The sequence below is a fragment of the Trifolium pratense genome, linkage group LG5 (assembly GCF_020283565.1).
Source record: "Trifolium pratense cultivar HEN17-A07 linkage group LG5, ARS_RC_1.1, whole genome shotgun sequence".
Taxonomy (NCBI): Eukaryota; Viridiplantae; Streptophyta; class Magnoliopsida; order Fabales; family Fabaceae; genus Trifolium; species Trifolium pratense.
In genome coordinates this window covers 48,172,838-48,190,649 of record NC_060063.1, presented here as the reverse complement: position 1 = coordinate 48,190,649, position 17,812 = coordinate 48,172,838, and the positions used below count along the sequence as shown (strand labels likewise).

The 17,812-nt window shown below is 35.3% G+C and overlaps 2 protein-coding genes across 2 annotated transcripts; both read right to left on the bottom strand.

Annotated features, from left to right (window-relative positions):
* Positions 1 to 3,525: 3,525 nt before the first annotated feature.
* LOC123885068 (ubiquitin carboxyl-terminal hydrolase 3-like) lies at positions 3,526 to 8,781 on the bottom strand. The gene is made up of 9 exons (XM_045934289.1): positions 8,635 to 8,781; positions 8,282 to 8,413; positions 8,150 to 8,188; positions 7,542 to 7,647; positions 7,385 to 7,443; positions 7,195 to 7,269; positions 5,325 to 5,373; positions 4,991 to 5,067; positions 3,526 to 3,873 (listed from the first exon to the last, which is right to left on the bottom strand). The coding sequence occupies exons 1-9, from the start codon at positions 8,686 to 8,688 to the stop codon at positions 3,775 to 3,777; spliced, it is 690 nt and encodes a 229-aa protein (XP_045790245.1). The 5' UTR covers positions 8,689 to 8,781; the 3' UTR covers positions 3,526 to 3,774.
* A 1,952-nt stretch (positions 8,782 to 10,733) lies between these two features.
* LOC123885304 (probable enoyl-CoA hydratase 2, mitochondrial) lies at positions 10,734 to 16,269 on the bottom strand. The gene is made up of 8 exons (XM_045934582.1): positions 16,016 to 16,269; positions 15,708 to 15,877; positions 14,799 to 14,873; positions 14,444 to 14,534; positions 14,298 to 14,349; positions 14,032 to 14,135; positions 13,510 to 13,586; positions 10,734 to 11,192 (listed from the first exon to the last, which is right to left on the bottom strand). Exons 1-8 carry the CDS (start codon positions 16,146 to 16,148, stop codon positions 11,016 to 11,018), a joined length of 879 nt encoding a protein of 292 aa, XP_045790538.1. The 5' UTR covers positions 16,149 to 16,269; the 3' UTR covers positions 10,734 to 11,015.
* Positions 16,270 to 17,812: the final 1,543 nt, after the last annotated feature.

Below are 17,812 nucleotides of genomic sequence, written 5' to 3'. Positions count from 1 at the left end.
TGCATCCAACCACTTTTGATTTTCATCACTTTCCATGGCTTCTTGAAAATACTCAGGTTCACCCTCATCAGTCAAAGTCACATACTCGTCAGAATTATACCTTGTAGAAGGTTGTCTATGTTTGTTGGACCTCCTAAGTTGAACTTGAGATGATTCTGGAGCTTCACCAAGATTCTCATCCTGTGACATATCATTCTCCTCATCATTATCAGTTGGGATATATACCTCTTCTCCAAGTTGTTGATCATCAACATAATCATGTGGCTCACCATTTTGAACATCACCACCAATAGTATCCAGATTATGAACAGGCAACCGAACTGGATCAATATTAGACAAACTAACATCTTTCTCGGGTGTAGTTTTCTCCACCTTATCGATGTCTTCAATAGTTTGGTCTTCCATGAACACAACATCGCGGCTTCTGATAAGTTTATTCCCTATAGGATCATAAAACTTGTAACCAAACTCATCCTGCCCATAGCCGATGAAGATACATTGTTTTGACTTTGCATCCAACTTGGATCTTTCATCCTTTGGAACATGCACAAAAGCCTTACAACCAAAGACTCTCAAATGATCATATTTGACATTCTTACCAAACCAAATTTTGTCTGGAACTTCACTGTTCAAAACAACAGTAGGAGTGAGATTAATAACATGCACCGCCGTGTACAGTGCTTCACCCCAATAATGTTGAGGCAACTTAGCTTCAGAGAGCATACATCTAACTCTCTCAACAAGTGTTCGATTCATCCTCTCTGCTAAACCATTCAACTGAGGAGTTTTAGGAGGAGTCTTTTCATGTGCAATACCCTGCTGCTTACAATAGACATCAAAGGGACCACAATACTCACCACCATTATCAGAACGAACACATTTCAGCTTCTTACCTGATTGCCTCTCAACCAAAGCATGAAATTCTTTGAATTTCTCCAACACTTGGTCTTTTGTCTTTATAGCATATACCCATAGTTTCCTGGAACAGTCATCAATAAAAGTAACAAAATAAAGTGCACCACTAAAAGATTTTACCTTTAATGGACCACAAACATCAGAATGCACCAATTGAAGCAACTCTGACTTTCTTGAGGGAGGATGCTTCTTGAAGGATACTCTAGTCTGTTTACCAGTCATGCAATGAGAACACTTCTCCAAATCTGCATTCTTTAATCCTGGAAGCACATCCTTTTTGGCTAAAACATTCAGCCCCTTTTCACTAATATGACTAAGCCTTCGGTGCCACAAAGATGCTTTCAAGTCGATAACATTCACACTGTCTCTAGCAACCAAAGCTTTTGTCCAATACAGTTTAGAAGTTTTCTCCCCTCTAGCCACAACCAAGTTACCTTTACTGAGTTTCCACTTTCCAGAACCAAAGTGATTATCATAACCACAATCATCAAGCATATGCACAGAGATCAAATTAAAACGAACATCCGGAGCATGTTTGACATCTCTAAGCAACAATTGCATTCCCATGTTGGTTTGCAAGCAAATATCACCAACACCAATTACCTTAGCTACACCATCATTACCCATCTTCAACCCTCCAAAGTCACCGGAAGTATAAGATGTGAAGAACTCCTTCCTCGGTGTAACATGCAATGTAGCACCACTGTCAACAATCCACATGCTCTCATCTGATACAAGATTAATGGACTCATGATCACGGAGAATAACAAGATCATCATTGATAGCAGTAGTAACGCGATCATCATCATGATCTTCACGATCTCTTTGTTTCTGCTTACCCTTCTTGCCTTTGTTATCTTTTCTCCACTGATAACAGTACTTTTGTATGTGCCCTGATTTATGACAATAATTACACTCCATATTCTTGTATCGCCCTTTGGACTTGCTTCTGCTATTCTCTCTACCACCCTTCGGTTCTTTCTTCTGACTTCTCCCCCTATTTTCAGTGACAAGTACCTCGGATTGAGATGAAGTACCTTGTGCCTTCCTTCTCATCTCCTCATTAAGAATACCACCCTTAGCCGTTTCCAAAGAAACAACACCTTTAGGAGCAGAACTTGTAATAGAAACCCGAAACGTCTCCCAAGACTCTGGTAAAGATAGCAATAGAAATAGTCCCAAAAGTTCATCTTCAAATTTAATACCCATTCCTGACATCTGATCAAGGAGCCCCTGAAATTCACTCAAGTGATCTGAAATAGAAGTCCCCTCCTTATACTTCAAACTTATGAAGCTATTCAACAAGAACAATTTATTATTCCCTGATTTAGAGGCATACAAGGACTCTAACTTCTCCCACAAAGTTTTTGCATGTATCTCATTAGCAATATGATTATAAATATTATCTTCAACATATTGCCGAATAAAACCACATACCTGTTGATGTTCAAACTCCCATTCTTCATCAGACATAGATTTCGGCTTTGCGGAACTAAATACCGGTAAGTGCAATTTCTTCACAAATAACAAGTCTTTCATCTTGCCCTTCCACAAATGGTAATTAGACCCATTCAACAATACCATCTTCATATTTGTATTTGACTCCATCTTTCAAACAAGTAAAATTGCCCTTAACCAAGAGCTCTGATACCACTCTGATGGGGAATTAGCACAATAATAATAATAACGAGCAATACGCAGCGGAAATAAAATTCCCCAAACTTGTAAGAACCTTGAGGATCAACAACAAATAATATGGCAGACAATAAAACAAAATAAAGACACCGGAATTTTAACGTGGAAAACCCTCGATGTGAGAGTAAAAAACCACGAGTCGTCCAGACCAAAGAAATAGCTCCACTATAATCAAATAAGGGTACAAAAGAGTCTCCAAGTGAGGCACAAATAAGTGCTAACAACCAATTACACAACAAAGCACTAAAGCTTACAAAACAAGAACAAGAAGATGAAAATACCCAAAACACCTGCTGTATTGCGGACTGAATATCTCACGAACCAGACCTTGTTTCGACGATCCGAACGGTCAAAAGATAGCCTCTGGAGTTGCGAACCTGCCCTCCAAATTTGAGAGATATCCAACGGTTAACGAATCGGGAATCGAAGTTTTAGTGGGACTGGTTTGAGAAAAACGGGAATTGTTTTCTCTCTTCTTTTCTCTCTTTTTGAAGGTTGTTCTCTCACAAAATTTACTCACACCATAACCCTAGTATGACCACTCTCCACTTATATAAGTGACACATAATGGGCTAATAAAATTGGACTTTTCTCCACATAGGAAGGGAGCCCAAAACCCAACAGATTGTCACCGAGAAAAACACAATAACCAAATGTAAAACGTCTGGTGTTAGAACATCCACCCCAATCAGCGTCAGTGCCAACTGAACTAACTTTCATTGAGCAAGAACAACCACTTCTTGTACTTGGAAGGTAAAAAAAATGAACAAGCATATTACTCGAACAAGCATTTTATTTCTTACTTTTATTAATAAAAAAATTAACTACTCCATATGATCAAACGTTTCTTGTTTTTTCCTTGTGATTTACTTTAAATGAAGTCTATTTGGATTTGATAAAACAAAAAACAAGTGATTAAATAACATTTTAAATGATGATCTGGCTTTGAAAATTCCGTTCATATACCTCATTGTAAAATGTTACTGCATCAAGATTTAACCAAAGAAGCTCAGCTTACAAGATCTCTGAATGTAACTAAAAATCTGAGCATACACACAGATAGTTAATAAAAAGCTGCATGAATGCCTGAAGATTGTACGACAGATAACTTCAAGAAATTACTTCAAAATCAGAATTAACACTAAAAGGTCCATATTGACTGCCTTAATATCCATCACTAGATTTCTTTGATATTGCAATGACATTGAAGTTGAGGGAATCTGGATTCTTCTCAATCATGCTCTGGATAGCTTTAGCAGAATCCTGGAATAAATTTAAATATAAATTTGTAATTAAAAACAATACAAGTAATGAAGGATATGTGTAAGATGAAAGGTAACAAATCTAGTAACTTAAAACATGATTAAATAAGCCAAAGACTATTCTTATACACTAGAGGTGTTATCTCGGTGATAAGAGTTTAGTCTTGTAACCTAAAGGTTTCGAGTTAAAATTCCGTTAGGAATAGTTGTAAAATGGCCACTAGTGCCACTTGAATTAAGAAGAATTAAATATGTCAAGACTCAGTCCCATGAGCTTAGCTCAGTTGGCAGGACATTGTATTATATATGCAGGGGGTCGGGGTTCGAAACCCGATCATCCCACTTATCCACCTTAAGGGTGGAATTTCTAGCCACTGGGCTACTTGACAAAAAAAATAAAATAATAAGTCAAGACTCAGGATGAAACCTTGGCCAAGAAAAGGCATGCACACATGTTTGGATTAACTTATTTAAACTTATCAACCAGCATAAACACTTATGCGACTGTTTGAGAGAGCTCATAAAATGTCCATAAATAGTGTGCAGCTTATGAAAACAACTTATAGCACATATGCAAACAGTTTGACTTTATTTTATCTTTTGTTAATTGTTATCAACTCGGGTGGCGAAAAATAGCAATTTGTTCAAATTTCACTACATAACAATGCTATAGTGCTGTTTTGGCCGTTATTTGACAATATTTTATACTCAATAGCATATTGCATAACGACGTTTTGTTCAAATTCTACTTTGCTGTAGTGTGCTGCTTAGCCGCTATTTAACAACACGGCTTTTGTTATAGAATTAGCTTATACATAACAAGCACTTGCATTATAGGCATTTATGCTATTAGCGGTTAATTGAGTTGTTTATCCAAGCTAAGCCTTAAAGCATCGACTACCTATAAAGCATCCCCTAAAAGTTGTTTTTGCCTCAATCCAGGTAAAATGCTCGAGAAACTTTCCTACAGAATTGTGGTCATTGTTCATGCACCATTCAAATCCAAAAGGCGACAATAGAACCACTTGACGACAAAATCACAGAATCTTTTCTCTTTATATGCATTTGCAGATCAAATAAATTATATCTTTTTGCAAAATACGTAGCAAGAAATTTACCTTCAACAATGCACTTGGTGAGGATGGACCGTGAGATATTGGTGCCGACTTTCTTCCATCAAGCTCATAAAGTTCCCCTGCATACAGTAAGATTGCAAAGAAATGAATCAGATAAACATAGGGAACTGCGGAAGGTATGAGAAGAGCTCAAAACTGATTTTAGACGTGTAATGGATCCCAATTTGTTTTGATATAAGGCCTTATACAGTTGGCTCCTATGATTTAGATATTTAGTTTTCTTACTTTGTTGTTGATGCATCTTGATATATTGTTTAGTACTATTTACAAACACCACGCAAAAGAAAATGCTATTGAGGTATGTAAAAGAAATTACCATCTACACAAGCAAAGCAGATGAAATGAGTATTGACATCATCTGTTGCCTGCACAAATATTGAAACAAAATATTATTATTAATACACAAAAGGAAATAAAATTGAAATAAGCAACTTATTTGTTTTATGTACCGCAAAGTTTTGCCTCTTCGGGATAAGAACAAATTAATGAGTATGAAACACGGGCACAAACACAGGACACGACACGGACACTGACATGTCGACACCGATAATAATTTGAGAAAATGACATAATTAAGTGTAATTATAAGTGTCGGTGTCGTGTCGGTGTCCGACACAGGACACAACTAATATGAGGAGTGTCCGTGCTTCATACATTTATACCCCAAAAAGTAGCAATTACAAAAAGAAATATTTTTACTAATATGTTCCTCCTATCTAAGATCAAGGTAACCCGAAATGCGGAAAAAACAGAATTTCACAATGGAAAATAGAAATCACCAAGTATTCATATGTTTGGTCTCTCCCACCCAAAATTCACTAACCAACAACTATTCAATTTCTCTTTTATAAAGTAAGTCTATTTGTTTTGCACGTACGGCAAAGTTTTGCCTTGCAAGACAAAAACAAATTGTAGGTTTATAGCCCAAAAAGTAGAAATTAAAAAAGAAAAGAAACATTTATATTGTTCCATTCTTCCCATCTCGGGTCAAGACAACCCAAAGTGCGGAGACAGCATAATCTCGCACTGGAAAATAGAAATCACCAGGTATATGAACACTTGGTCTCTCCCACCTAAAATTCACTAAACAACCGACTCACTCAATGTGTGTTGTTCCTGGAACTAGATTATCTGCAATGCAAATCACCGATTCGTTCACAACTAGTTTCACAGGCACTCGTCCTTTATTCTCAAGCATCTAGTATGATCTTAATCAATACCATTCCAATATCCATTTTATTTTATTTTTTTCGAAAATAAACTAAGAAACTGGGTACTTGATACAAATAGTTTCCACTTTTTCAAAGCAGTTATTTGGGTCTCGGTTACAGTTATGCAAAGGAATGTTCAAAGCATTAAACAAAGATAAATTAGAGAAAAAACATAAGGCTTACTATCTTCATTACTCGTAGTGGTCAGACATAAAACGTTATCGTTGAGCCACTTTGTGTATTCATTTCCTCTAATATGTTAATTTTGGTTTACCAAGAGCTTTAACCTTAGCTAGTTCTAGTGTAGGTGCTAAGGCTTATGTATTAGAAGACGAAAAGGGAGGACTTGAGAACGGAGGACCAGTTGGTGTAGATAGGAGATCATTGGGAATCATGAGGTATGGACCGTGCTAAACTAAACTAGAGGGTGGCGTTTGAATAGTGAAAGAGAAATATTGAAAGAGCAAGATATTGCAATGACAGCCAACACCAAGGTGGTGACAGCAGTGTTAAACTAGTGGTCCAGATGCACGAGACAACCGAGAGAAGATTGAGACTAATGGTGTGGTGAACAGAACCCTGGAAATGTAACTTTTCAAACAGACCAATTTGAACAAATTCAGTTACATAAGAACAAAATTTGAAAACAACTTAAAATCTATAGTCTAAAGGGCCAAATTCACATTCCCAGAATTACTCATATACAAGGACCTATAAATATAAACTACATTGTATAAAGGTTTCTGCATATGTATCAGGCTATCATATCCAAGGAATAATAACAATAACAACAAACATGTAACACTAGGAGCAAAAAAATTTCAAATGTATAGGATCATAGTTTCAAGATACGAAAGCTGAAATGAACCTTCGATCTTTAGTTACATCTATATTGCTATTTGCTAATATAGAAGATCAGAACCCTCCACTCCAATTAACAGTTGTATTAAAATTTAAATTTAATCAGTAAAAATACCTCTGTATCACCAGCAGTGGCTGCCACAGAATGAGCAACTTCCATCTCGCTGTCATTCTCGAGAAATAAAGCACGCTGCAAGACACAAAATGTCAAATGAGCATTATGGTTATCTGACCAATAGTCTCAATTTATTGCATTTGTGAGATATGAGAAAGAAATAGAGGAGGTTTGGGTAGGAAGAAGTAACCTGCATTGGGTCCATATTTGCAGTTGTTTTGAAGAACTTATCAAAGAATGACTCCTTAACTGATAACAACAAAAGTAACATAAACTAAATGATATATTGATATTCAATCGTTGAGGCACCCAAAAAAATTGAGGCAAATTGATTGTTGAAAACTTACCGAATTTGATTTCAGAAGTTATGTTACCAAGAGCATGAAGAAGCCCTATTGTACCACAAGCATTCCCCACAGTTTGCTTCATAAAATACACTTTGTTGTTATATTCCTACACCAGAACAACACATGAAAATATTACTCAAGGATTTCATCTAAATAATCAATGATATATGCTACCAAAAATTCAGATTTCATTTGTGAAATTGTTCAATAAAACAATCAAAACAAGCCTGTTAAATGGTCTACACACAAATAGATTAATAGATCATATAATAATACTCTTGCTATATTCCCACTCCAGAAGAACGAATGAAAATCCTACTTGAGGGATTCATTTAATAGACATGTTCAATAAAACAATCGAATAAGTATACGCTACCTAAAAATTCAGATTTTATAGACATTGTTCAATAAAACAATTGAATAAGTATATTTTTTTGTCAGTAGCCTAGTGGCTAGAAATTTCACCTTTAGGTGACTAAGTGGGGTGTCAAGAGTTTGAACCCCGCCCCCTGCATATAAAATGCAACGTCCCTACCAACAGAGTTAAACTCACATGGACAATCGAATAAGTATATTAAAAGACAATATAATTAGATATGTGAACTTACCCTTTTTTCATTATTCTGTCGCAATCTCTCTTCTTCAGACTGATAACAGATAAAAACTCACAAAATCAGAAGCAAATAATTAAATAAATAAAAAACACAGAAAAAGAGGGATATGAATAAAAGTAAAGTAACCTTGGTGGTAAGGGGATAAAGAAAAAGCACAGCAAGAACTGGTTTTGGAACCATTTCCAAAAGCTCATCATCTAATCCATAGACATCATGACACTCTGCTTGATCCTCAGCAAGACCAAGACCCGAAAGGAACTGCAACTCATAAAAAACAACTATAGGGTTTAATCATGCACGCTACTAATTAACTTCAATTTTATACAACAAAAGCAAAATTAAATTATAAAGATTGATTTTTTGCAAAATTTGTTATATGGGGATGTATTAAAATTACTATGTTAATAATAATTACATGAATTGTTGAAACATTGGTAAGAAAAAATTGAAATGAAGGAGGAAAAATGATAGATAGAAACCTGGTTCATGACATCAGGGTTAGCTTCAAGAGGAAGCCATCTTTTCGGAGCCATTGTATGATTCTTTTCTTTCTTTCTACTTTGTGCTAAGTTTGTGTTTAATGATGTTTATGTTTTTTTATGCTGCTGGAAACTGTAGATGAGTATGAAATGAAAATGTGAGAGGCTTATATATATGATTTGTATTGTGTGGATCTTTTTGGGCCTCTTAGAAGCCCATGGTTACTGTGAAAAAGAAATAGCCCATTTAAAAGCTCTCTCTCCCCGATATTTTCTCTTCGTATACCCCGTGTTTCTTTTATACCCCTGAATTTCCAATTTTGTTCTTGCAAAAAACTTCGGTTTATAGAAACCGAAGTTTTTTTTTGCCTTGAAAACAAATTTCGGTTTATAAAAACCGAATTTTACTCTGAATTTGTACTAAAAAAATTCAGTTTCTGCAAACCAAAGTTTTTATCAAGGATAAAATTGGAATATTTGGGGGTATAAAAGAAATACAGGGGGCCCGAAGAGAAAACATCTCTCCCCCCCTTCCCCCCTCTAACTAATAAATTTAATAAGTATTTGTAAATTATTACTCTCGATAACAAGTATTTGTTCCGTCAAAAAAAAATAATAAGTATTTGTACTAACAAGGGTACTGGACTCTTGGTCGACATGTATTTGTATAATATATGAACTTTATCATTTTAGCGGCTTTAAGTATATGAAAATTTGCCAAGTTAGTTATTAACATCTTACTAAATACTAAGAGACTAAAATGAAATAATCACTAATTATTTTTATTTACTTTAGACACTAAATCTGGGAGAAATTTATACTTTATGTACTAAATCAATGATTTATTATTCAAGTCGATAAAATTGAAAGTAAATGTTGTTAACAAAAAATTATAATATTAAAATAATATTGCATCCGTTTAAAGTAGTTTCTTTCTTCGACTAAACATCCGTCTCAAATCTTTAGTTCTTTTAACTTTTTAGTTTTGTCCTAAAATTTTGGTTTTTTAAGAAATCAAAGCACAATTAATGATGTTTTACCATTTATACCCTTACAAAAACTAAAACATTCATTAAATGCATTTTCTCTTTATTAATAAAATAAACGTAAAAATTACTTAACTTATTAATTTTTATGATTTCTTAACCCACATGCACAACTCTAAAAAGACAAAAGTTTTTGGACGGATGGAGTAAAGACATTGTAATATGTAGAAATCGAAGTTCGAATCCGTGATTCTCTTCACTTATTCATCTTAAGGGGTAAAACTCTAGTCATTATGCTACTTAACAACAACAACAAAAAGTGATTGTTTTTTTAATAAAGATTGACTTATTAGGAGTAAAAAATATGATTTGAGACCCAATTGTGATGTGTATAAATAAATAACCTATGAAGTTGTTTGCCACTTAACCATTAGGAGACAAACAAAATATGTGTTTGCTCATGCTCTTGTTGCAAAGACAGTCATTTTGTGAGCTCTTGCAAAGACGGTCATTTTGTGAGCTAGTCTCTGTAGTTTCGAGATTATTCTTTTATCTATTGAAGCTTTATTAATAAAATGAGCTGAACTTGCTTTTGGTGAAAAAAAAAATAAAAAATTATCAGTTGAATTGTAATTAAATAAGAAACAAGATCAAACTAATAAAGGGTGCAAAATAGAAATCTGGTAAGTTGACAACTTCAAACAGATTATTTTTTTTGGGTAAATCAAAGGTATCCTCCGCACGCAACTGCAGAGACTAATCCCTTTGAGGTATATGAGATCCATCTAAGGAGTTGACCTCTCCCAACAAATACTTCTCTATACGCACCGGTCGGGGATCGAACCCAGAACCAAATGGTTAAGGGATCCAAATATCTACCAGTTGTGTCACACTATGTTGGTAGTTCAAACAAATTTTTAAAATACGAGTTTAATTTTGCGGAAGAATAATATTTTCTCACATGCCAAATAGTGGCGTCAGAAGACAGATAAATTGTCCAATTTATGAACTGATATATCCAAGTTTTACATTTTTAACTTTAAAAGTTGACCATAATTAATTGTTGAGTAATTTGATTAGGCCCAAAAATACCAATACAATAAAATACAGGACTTCATATCTGATCAACTGTCATAAATTATAAATTATGAGAAAAATCACAGCCAATTCATTGAAAAATAAGAAAGATGAAATCTATTGCTTCATTGGGAATACAGTGTCTCAAGTTGCATGATTATACAGCGATACTTTTCAGTTTTTAGATTATGACAGTACTTAAAGGGGCAAAGAGTAGACACAGATTCTCATTTAGTTTTGCCTCCAGGTTCTATATATCACTACATGATAGACATTGCTCTCTAGCAACATAACCAGATAATCCGTAGAACATCCCTTTCACTCACCGGTGTACCTTGGTTTCCGCTTTTCAGCAAATGCAGCCAAGCCTTCCAGTCGATCTTTTGTATTTAACACCTGATCATAGCAATCTTCTTCCAAAACCAGAGCTGATGTTAGATCGGTTTCCATACCTTCATTAATAGCTTTTTTGGCCATCCTTATTGCTACAGGGCCCTGTTAAAAATTTACTACAAGTGAATAGCACATATATACAAGAACAATGACAACAACAACCATTCAAAAAAAAGACAACAATCATGCCTTCTCTCAAAAGTCAAATTTTCAACTAACAAGAAGGAACGTTGTCTGTTGGAAATTCCATGCCTAAGAGTAGTTTCTCTTTATACTATCCAGACAACTCTATAATCATTAATTTTAGGCTAACATTATCAAACATAAAATGATGTTCAGTGAAAACTTCTTCCAAAATATATTCTAATCATATGTAATTTCAGACAATATGCTCTTGGCTGGCACATTCAGGTTACCAGTGTCGATTGCACCAACTAAGTCATTTAAGTATGTTTTGCAAAACAAGAATTTAGTAATGTGTTCATTGTTAAGTTAAAACATGTATGTGTCTTTTTCATAATAGATCAAACCTTTTGAAAAATCAACATCTTAAAAAAGTCAGTAGTTGCCATTTATATATGGGGACTTTAATGGCACAAAAATTATGATCCCCACATTTATAAATCTCATAGAACACACTGCATCAGTTTCAGCATGATATATAATGATTGGAAGGGGGCCAAAACAAAACGAGTCAGCAATGTCATGTAATGATCCCCACATTTATGATCGCCACTATTAGCAATATATGAGTCAGAAAAGGTGTGAGTTGAATTTTAGTGAATTCCCCTTCCTATGGACCCATGCTATGGGTACTTCTCCGTGTGAGAAGATTCTAAATGTCCTTTATTTTGTTATCAGCTGTTCACTAGCCCTCCATATGTGTTGTAATTGGAGTGAAACAGTTGACATTGAAATTTAATAACACAGTGATCCTTATACCATTTTCTTGAGTTCAGTTTAATTTTTCTGAGTCATTACAACTTGGTGCTTTCATTCACACTATGGCCAACGGAACACGCATGAAATCCATCGAGAATCAGATTGCTCAACTTACTACAATGGTCTCCACCTAGATGAGTCGCCAGCTGCAGCAACTCACTGAGACTGTGACCTCCCACAGCTCCTCAATTTCTGAGACAGTATCGTCCCTCGCTTGCATGGACGCGCTGCTGATCTCCTTATCTCAATGTTCCGTTTCCCATGGTTCGACTCTTCACTGTAAACAACCTTTTCATGTTTGGCACCGAAGCTCTCGCTTGGATCTCAAGGCGGACAAATTCTTCAATTTTTATAATATGCCAGATCCAGAACGAATGACCATTGCAGCGGTGCACTTGGACCGGTCGGTGGTTCCATGGTTCCAAATGATTCAGCACACGACACCTTTTCGTTCATGGAGAGAGTTTACGCAAGCCATAGAATTGGCATTTGGCCCATAAAAGTTTGATCAAACCAGAACTGCACTATTCAAACTGGCCCAAACTGGGTCCTTGAGTCAGTACTACATGGCCTTCACTAATTGGACTGGATCCTGATGCTATCTTGGATTGCTTCATTAGTGGGCTTCAAAGTGAGCTCCAATGGGCGGTAATTTCTCAATCACCCACCTCACTAATCCATGCTGTTTTTATTGCCCGCCTGTATGAGGACGAGTTTCCACCCACCAAATTCACTCCATTTCCAGCCCAATCCAAAACCCCAGGCCCATTCATCCCTTCTCTTAGCCATACTGCTAGTTCTCTTAGCTGTAGTGGAATGAGACTACTACTGCAGCTTTCATCAATTTAAAGCAAGCTGTTTCCTCTGCTCCCGTTCTGGCACTGCCAGATTTCCATCAGCCTTTCATTCTGGACATAGATGCATCAAGCACCGGTATCGGCACATGTTTGAGTCAATCTTATCACCCCATAGCCTTATTTTCTAAGACGTTGGGGCCTACAAATGGCTGGCCCAAACAATTTGGAAGCCCTGTCCTAATTTTAAAAATTGGCCACTAATAAAAAGAAGTTCAAAGAATCCAATGATTGGAAGGGGGCCAAAACAAAACAAGCCAGCAATGGATGAGGGAATAAATTCTGTTAATAGATCTGAGAATTGAGGAATGCAGGCGAGGTCAGAGAAAGAAGATACCTAGCACTAGATTGGATGGTTATATAACTAAGAGTGAATAGAAAAGGTGTGAATTAAATTGTAGTGAATTCCCCTTCCTCTGGACCCATGCTATGGGTACTTCTCCTGGTGAGAAGATTCTACCTGTCCTTTATTTTGTTATCAGTTGATCACTAGTCTTCCATAGGTGTTGTACTTTGAGTGAAACAGTTGACATTGAAATTTAATAACACAGTGATCCTTATACCATCTCTCGAGTTCAGTTTAATTTTTCTGGGTCATTCAAATATATTTCTGAGAGAGATACCTTCTGATTGATGTCCCGAGCAATTTCAAGTGCCTTGGAATGAGCTTCACCAGCAGCAACACAGTAGTTGACAAGACCTGCATGAGCATATGATCATGCAGCTAACTATCATTTATATTATTAGTTGGGAAAAGCAGAGAGATAATTGACATACTTTATTTCTGAAATGGAGCTAAGTATCATCGATATTAGTTGGGAAGAAAGATAAATAAGCGGTCTACTTTCTTTGGGTAATGGAGCAGCAAGAATTTAGTGTTTATGCTGTCTAAAAGAATATATATTTTGTTTGGTGGTTCTCTTTGCTTTCAAGGAGTTCAGCAAGAGATGGCTAAGAGTAAAAAACTCATACTGTTGGGAATTGAACTCCGAGACAATGGAAGTTTGATAGACAAAAACTTCAGAATGTCTTGAATGTTTTCTTGCAAGTTAAATAGTCACTCTAAAGAGCCTCCTATATCTCTGTGCTCGATACTTTCTTTACAACTTTGAGAAAGAAATGAGCCAATTGGCTTATCAACATACCCATGGATAGTGCCTCGATGCCGTTAATCTTTCGACCAGTAAAAATAATATCCTTTGCTATTGCTTTTCCAACCAATCTAGGTAGCCGCTGCGTTCCACCTGCCCTGTGCACAACAAGATTCCATGAGATCTGATTTATCCCATTATGTATCTGGAAATTTTATCTCTACTTATTATTTTGTAGCGGAACTTAAGAGACACACACAAGTCAGAAATAGGTGGTGTCAAAGATGCAACATGGTGAAGAGAATTAGTATACGGCATACCCAGGGATTATAGCAAGTCCTGTCTCTGGCAAACCCATCAGGGCATTTGCTCCTATGCCATGAAAGAAGAAACAATTAAAAAAAAAAGACTAATATTTTGCATCACACTCAGAATCATTCAAACTAAGTACAACATTGATGACTACCACATATTCGTATATCACATGCCAAAGCCATTTCAAGTCCACCACCAAGAGCTACTCCTTCAATAATAGCAATAGTTGGTACACGAATTTCCTGAATAAAGAAACAAATATTGTGCTAGTTTCAAGGAGTGGTGTCGACAAAACATGAAAAGCAAGTAAAACCGCAGAAAATGAACATCACAGGTTGTGAAAATAAACAACCAACCCCTTTCCCCCAAAAAATAAACAATAGGTTGTGAAAATAACTAAAGACCTTTATATCATAGCATGATGCTTAATATGTGATTCATTTTCATCATATGAAGTTGATAAGTACACAGCTAGAATGTAAATAAATTGAATAATACAAACTAACCTCAAGAAATGACACTGTGGAACGAAGAGAATTCACGAAAAGCTTAACCTCTGATTGATTCATGGTCCTGCGCTCCTGTGATCAAATAAACACGAATTTCCATTAGTTTGAATCTGTGTTTTCAATCGTGGATCACAAAAACTAGAGGTTTGTTCAAATTCCGCTACACTATAATGCTATATTGCTACTATAACCACTATTTGACGGTATTTAATGGTGCAATAGAGACACTATTTGACAGCATTGTTATGAATAACAACTAGAATCTACTCCCTCTGTCCCAAAATAGATGACTCAAATAGAATAAAAATTTGTCCCAAAATACTTGACCTACTCAAAGTTCGATGCAATATTTTACCACTATATCCTCTAATTATTACTACTTTAACAACTCTCAAGTAAGTCATCAATACTTTTTAAGGGCAATTAAGTAAAAGTTACATTCTCTCTATTTAGGCCCCGTTTGGATTATCTTATTTTTGAGCTTATGCAAACAGCTTATGCAATATAAATTATGTTTTATGCTATTTTATAAGTTCACACTAGTGAAAATTGTATTTTTATAAGCTATTTTATCATAAACTACCTTGACAAACTTATAATAATACATAAAAATTGTATAAGTTGTTTGCATAAGCTCAAAAATAAGCTAATCCAAACAGGCCCTTAATTACTTTACATTTTCCTTAAACTGTGTGAAATGGTCAAACAGGTCATCTAATATTGGACAGAGGGAGTATTACTTACAGAACTGAGTAAATTGTCTAACAATCAATAATCATGCCTAGAAGCATTTTTTCTGCTAATGAAAATCTCTTATTAACTCACAAATTATACTATGCAGTATGCACCTGACCAAGTCATTTTCCTTTAAAGATTTATAAAATAAAATAAAAAAAAGTAATTAACCTTCAAATCAGCACCAGCACAAAATACACCAGGAACAGAACTTCGAATCATAGCAACATTAACATCAGAGTTTTGATTAATCAATTCAAACACACGACTTAAACCGCGCAGCATCTCTTTCCCAATAGCATTTTTAGCTTCAGGTCTATCCAACCTAACCTCAACAATCCCTGTAAACAAAAAAAAAAAAAAATTAAAAAAAAAAAAAACGTTCTTTCATTGTGAATTCAAAATCCAAAAACAAGTACATAACACAACACATGAAGAACAGAGTTTTCCAATGACTAGAAAATAATGAAAGAAATTACCGGAATCTGAGTCGGTGAGATTGTGAAGTTTGACGAATTGTGAAGAGTCCAAAATAAGAGTTCTGAGAGTGTGGTGTTGATAGGGTTTGGCGATGGTGTTGGATAACCTGGTCAATACTCTCAAAGCACACATTGTATTGGTTTATCAATTGAATTCAAATTCAAAGCTTTGCTTCTTCCAAGAACAACAACCAAAGTAATTTGAGAGAAGTAGAGGTGGTGAAGGATAAAAATTGCTAGTAAGAATGGATGATATGTTTGGATTGGTGGTACAAAATGGAATGGAGCGGAATGGAATGGAGTGGAACGGAGCGGAATGGAGTAAAGATATCATTCCATTGTTTGGATATATTTTATAAATATTCATTCCATTGCATACACCCCAATTTGGAGGGGAAAGAAAATTAGAAGATTGGATGGTATGAGATGGAATGAGTTCCATTGTGTTCCATTCCACTCCATTCATTTTTTGCAAATCCAAACAATGGAACTTAGTTAGTTACCACTTCATTCCATTCAATTCTATCCTTTACCACCAATCCAAACATAGCCAGATATTAGATCAGGATGATAGGTTAGTGAAAGTCGATGTGTATGAACTCTGTTGTGAAGGATGAGCAGTGATACTTGCATGCACTTCGACAATCAAGTAAATAGGAGCCGAAGGTGAAAGATATATTTAAGGTTAGAGATTACATACATGAATAGTCTTTAGACACACTTTATATAAGAAAAGAATTAGGATTTGAAGACCTAGAATATTCTTCTATCCCTAGTGATTGTGACAGATGTTGTCTGATGGTAGGGGGTTGTGTCAAATGGTATGTGTGTCCCAGCTAGAGATGGTAATCGCATCTAATCAGGATGCGTTCATTGTATATTCTATTTTGTCAAATATGAATATGATGACTAATTCAATATGTAAATGGGCGCTTAACCCACTCCAAAACAATAGCTAAGGCCAATTGAATGCACATTTATCCTTATGCACTTATAGAGTTCATCTATATTCACTCATATGATGGTTCATGGATATTTATTTTAATTTATCATTCACATTTTCATATTCTCAAACTAATATAGATTTATCCTTGACATTGGCTATAATCCTTCACACTATAAATATGTGACTTAGACCACTTAATGTACATTAGTCGCAAAATTTTGACCCCCCCTATTTTTTTTTTTCTATCCATCTTTGTGTGTTTTTGCTTAGTTCTTAGTATGGATCCATATGATGTTCAAATCGCTATTGCTAAGCAAACTTTAATAGTTCAAATCTCTCTTCAGGATCACATAAGAGAAGAACACATTATCTGGGACTGCGAATATTACTACAGAATTACCTGCAGATGTTTTGCAGGAAAGTTTGCTACAAATTTGTTTTCATTTTCGGAGCAAATTCCGCATAAAATGTTTTCCGAGGATCCCAAAATCCGCAGAAAATAATTATCCACAAATGTATTAGCTAGGAACTAAAATCCTTGAAAAGATCCGCAAGAGTTTTCTGCAGACTTTTGGTCCAAATTCGAAGGAAATTTCACATGAAATAAGTAGATTTCTAGTCGTGTATGTAGTACTCACAAGTAACTTTTCCACACATGAAAATATAAATTTATTTATGTGACTTTCTCTTTGGTTGTTGGGTCAAATAGATGTTAAATTTTTGTATATAGAAAGAAAAACATGTCCACTTACATACCTTGACAAAACGAATAAAAGAAGTAAACCATAAAAAAAAACACAACTTGACAAAAAATTTAATATTGTGCTCATGTCTGCTGGCTAAAATTATTT

Bases quoted from the DNA above. Each gene is read 5' to 3' on its own strand.
- LOC123885068 (XM_045934289.1), bottom strand. From the start codon at position 8,688: ATGGCTCCGAAAAGATGGCTTCCTCTTGAAGCTAACCCTGATGTCATG. The intron at 7,648-8,149 runs GTAAGTTCACAT...GTTCTGGTGTAG, and splicing joins GACAGAATAATGAAAAAAGG to GAATATAACAACAAAGTGTA. The intron at 7,444-7,541 runs GTAAGTTTTCAA...TGTTGTTATCAG, and splicing joins AACTTCTGAAATCAAATTCG to TTAAGGAGTCATTCTTTGAT.
- LOC123885304 (XM_045934582.1), bottom strand. From the start codon at position 16,148: ATGTGTGCTTTGAGAGTATTGACCAGGTTATCCAACACCATCGCCAAA. The intron at 15,878-16,015 runs GTAATTTCTTTC...TTTTGTTTACAG, and splicing joins TCTCACCGACTCAGATTCCG to GGATTGTTGAGGTTAGGTTG. The intron at 14,874-15,707 runs GTTAATTACTTT...ATTTGATCACAG, and splicing joins GTGCTGGTGCTGATTTGAAG to GAGCGCAGGACCATGAATCA.